This window comes from Monopterus albus, unplaced genomic scaffold (assembly GCF_001952655.1).
Source record: "Monopterus albus unplaced genomic scaffold, M_albus_1.0 scaffold39.1, whole genome shotgun sequence".
Classification (NCBI taxonomy): Eukaryota; Metazoa; Chordata; class Actinopteri; order Synbranchiformes; family Synbranchidae; genus Monopterus; species Monopterus albus.
Window position 1 is genome coordinate 791093 of NW_018127919.1, and position 4127 is coordinate 795219.

Consider the following 4127-nt stretch of genomic DNA (forward strand, 5'->3'; position numbering starts at 1 on the left):
GCAACCCCAGTTTGTGGCAGTGCCGCCCCCTGCAATGCCATCATTCCCCAACCCCATGTCGGTACCGCAAACGCCAGCTCAGCAGCAACAGGCTGCAGGAGGAATTGGTCAGGGGGAAAAGAAGCCCTATGAATGCACTCTCTGCAGTAAAACCTTTACTGCAAAACAAAACTACGTCAAACACATGTTTGTCCATACTGGTAAGTCAAAATGTGTAAATGTTACTATGTGTCAAAATGTAGTAAAAAAAAAAAATAAACTAAACAACCACACAGTACCTGCTTATGTTTGAGGTTGAGGACACTGATGTCCAAGTTCCAGTCTTATGTTGAAGTCTGTTAGTGTTTTTCATAGCCCTGCTCTCTGTGGTTAATGGAATCAGTGGAAAAACAGTTTAAGTCTGATATATTTCAAAAATAATTGTGCTTTTTCTTTGTTAAATTTAAGTCAGTTGGTTCCTATCATCCTCTACTTCTAGTACAAATTACTATGTTGGTTAATGAAGATTTGTACATAGAACATAGTGTCTAGCATGTCATACTGGAAACATATTACAACAAAGCCTCAGAGGTTACACTCATTAGGTCACAGCTGACTAGTATCTTTGTTATCATTTGTATCTGACTTACGATACAGTACCAGAGGATTGCTCATGCAGCACATCATTACTCTGTGCACTGCTTTCATCCAGTGCTGAAAGCCTTATCATTCAAACTGTACAAATCATTGTTGCAGAAAGAAAGAACCACATATCATGTAATTAGATGATCTCATAAAAAATGCCTACTCAAATAGCCCTTATTATTCATTCGAATCCACTGCTTGACCAAAGCTACACATGAAGGCTGTTTCAAACCAGATTCCCTGTTTTACTCCCAAACTTGTGTGGAGTGGGGAATGATCATATATTGAGAAAGAAAGTGGCTGATCGATTATTCCCACCGACTTGATCTGAACATTCCATGGCAGCCAATGATGGATTAAATTTACCGATGCTTGTAAAATATTACTGGGAAAAAAAGGACATCAGTATCATTTAGTACATTATTGTATTGCTGTACCTATGAAATAACCTTAAGACATAAGCATCCATAACATTTTCTGAGTAACAAAGGTAATTAAAAGGCACCTATATCTTCACTAGACCTCCAGTCCCAACATTTATTACAAAAGCATGAAAATTCTTAAAAGCATGGATTTGTACAAATCACACCAAAAAAGCTAAAAGACCAAGGACACACCAGTACTATAGCACGATGCACGTGCAGCAGAGCTTATTTTCCACTGGCTGCCATATGTCTGGGGCAAGGTTAAATGTATGAGTCACTCTAATATAAATATGCTGTCACAATAAAGAGCAAAACATTATGTATACGGTAACTAAATGTACAATTATATCATATATAGTATATGGTATCCTCTATACTCTGGATCTGACCCTGACCTCTACCCTTCCTGTGGAGCAGGTGAAGCAGAGAAAAAGAATTAATACAGTTAATAAAGCAGTAAATTCACAGGGCTCAATTAACATGCATGGTACAGCTTGCTAGTTTGCAGTGTTATCAATTCTCCTTCTACTTGTTAGTTTTATATAATTATTAATATGTTAATATTTAACAAAAGACAGTTATCTTAAATGACCTTATTTCGTAACAAATAGACAAAAATATAAAACAAATGCATAAATTATTTGGTTCTTGATCTTATGAAAATTAACATTGTGGGCTTTTCTTTTTGTTTTTTGCTATTTTTTCTTTTTACCTCTACTTCTGTGTGCCATTACAGCAATTTTGAATTTATATAAATTATATTTTGTTGTACAGTTTTGCATTTCTTACATGCTGCCATACCATAACTGCATCAGAACTACTTTAAAAGAAGGCCTTTCCCCAAATAGCCAATAAATGTTACGAGCTTCTGTGGGAGACGTCTGCAGAGACCTCTTCCTTCCATATTTTTTAAGCATAATCCTCAAAATTTGTCTTTTCTTTTTCCCCATTAATGCTTTTGTCTTGCATGTACATGCAGGTGAGAAGCCTCATCAGTGCAGCATCTGCTGGCGCTCGTTCTCCCTGAAGGATTACTTAATCAAACACATGGTGACACACACAGGGGTGCGGGCCTACCAGTGCAGCATCTGCAACAAGCGTTTCACCCAGAAGAGCTCTCTCAATGTCCACATGCGGCTGCACCGTGGAGAGAAGTCCTACGAGTGCTACATTTGCAAGAAGAAGTTCTCACACAAGACCCTGCTAGAGAGGCATATGGCCCTGCACAGCACGGGCAGTGCCATCACAGGGCTGTCCGGGAGCGCGGGTACCCCGGGCCCCGTCTCCATTCCCATGCCTATGGCTGTCCCTGAGCCTGGAGCTGGAGTGGTGGCCCTCGCCATGCCAGTGAGTGGAGGTGCTGGAGTAGGGGCTGGGGTTGGAACAGGAGTGGGAGTAGCTGCAGAAGCGAGCTGCCAAGAAGGGACCACCTACGTGTGCTCCGTCTGCCCTGCCAAGTTTGACCAAATGGAGCACTTCAATGACCACATGCGAATGCATGTCTCCGATGGATAAGTACAAATAGATAAACTTCTTTCAAAAAGAGTGACAAATGAAATGGCACTAGATTTCCTTTTCTTATTTTGAGGTATGAAGAGTAATGAGTATAGACACTGGCACATTAAGTTTCCCAAAAAATAAGATTTTTTTTCTGTTATTCTAAAAGAAAAAAAAAGATGGTGGCCTTAAGGCTTAGTAGTTTGATATTGATCTACTGGATGGATCCTAACTACAGGCCTCTAAATGTATGCTTTCCTAAAATACTGATTTATGTGTTGAACACTACCGAAAGGCCTACGAGAGAAACACATACACACAAACACACCTTTAGTGTAGATATGTCTGAATGAATATACATGTGCATATAAGTTTGAGCGTTTGCGTTTTTGCATATGTCTGTTTGTCCAAGTGTGTGCGTGTGTGTGTGTGTGTCTGTGTGTGTGTGTGTGTGTGTGTGTGTGTGTGTGTGTGTGCGCGCGCGCGCATTGCCATGAAATGCAAATCATGGCAGTTGTGAACCCATAATGACCAGTTTGGAAACTATAGATGTCCAAGCTTACTGTGGTATAATTTACAACAACAATAAGAAAAAAAATCATTTGGGGTTGGGCTACATATTCCCTCTAAAAATAGAGATGGTCACAAGATTGCCTTCTTATGTAAAATAAAAAAGGAGTGTAGTTAATTTGACACTGGGTTTTATTTATTCCTATGGTATTAAGGGATTCTAATGCAGCTGTTGTCAAGGTACCAATTTCAACCATTTTACTGAAATGTAATTTACTGTCAGTGGTGACAGGGACAAATATTTCTCATGTTTTGTAATTGTTGTCCATGCATTTTGATGATGTACTAAATTAGGGTGTGTTGATGAGACAGTATTTGAGCAAAAATATGTTTCTTTTTTTCTGAAGTTTGGAGTTTAACTCATTTGCATACACTGCCACTAATATCTGAAAAGACTGTTAAGGCTAGTAGACCTCTTCCATTTCAGAACACAAGAAAAAAAGAAAGATTTTTTGCTGATGATTTGCTTTGTTTTAGCCTTTCATAATCACAGTTAGGCTGGAATATGCGACTAAACTCTCTCCTTCACAATTGCTGCTCCTCAACTTGCACCTGATTGTTATAGGATGCAGATAAAAAAAAAAAAAGGATTTCTCACTTTAACTATTGTTGTTACTGAGTAGCCTACATGGTTTTAAGTTGACAATGGAATTATAATATTTGGGGGGGGGGGGTTTTGTCATTGACTGGAACAGTGTTAAAGAGGGGGAATATCATTTGAATCAAATTTGAATTGGAAATAAATGCCATCCTGATCCTAGAATCCATGTATAACCTGTTCTTTACAATTGCACAGCTGATTCAGCAGGTGATGTGTCAGCTTTCCCTCAAGGCTTAAATGACATGCAGTGTTTTGAAAGAAAACAGTCTCAAAACAAGTAGCTCCACTGATTGACATGACAGTGTTTCATGATATACCACAAGTTGCAAATGGACTTTTAGACAATAGTATACATTCCTGATTTTTTTTTTTTTTTTTTTTTTTTTACCAAAACACAGTTTTCACAAAAA

The 4127-nt window shown here is 38.5% G+C and overlaps 1 protein-coding gene across 1 annotated transcript in view; it reads left to right on the forward strand.

Annotated features, from left to right (window-relative positions):
• Positions 1 to 4088, forward strand: part of zbtb20 (zinc finger and BTB domain containing 20) — a 14223-nt gene extending 10135 nt beyond the window's left edge. Inside the window, 2 exon segments of the mRNA XM_020599103.1 lie at positions 1 to 200; positions 2029 to 4088. The exon segment at positions 1 to 200 is cut by the window's left edge and continues 57 nt beyond it. Coding sequence (XP_020454759.1) covers positions 1 to 200; positions 2029 to 2564 — 736 coding nt within the window. The 3' untranslated portion in view covers positions 2565 to 4088.
• Positions 4089 to 4127: the final 39 nt, after the last annotated feature.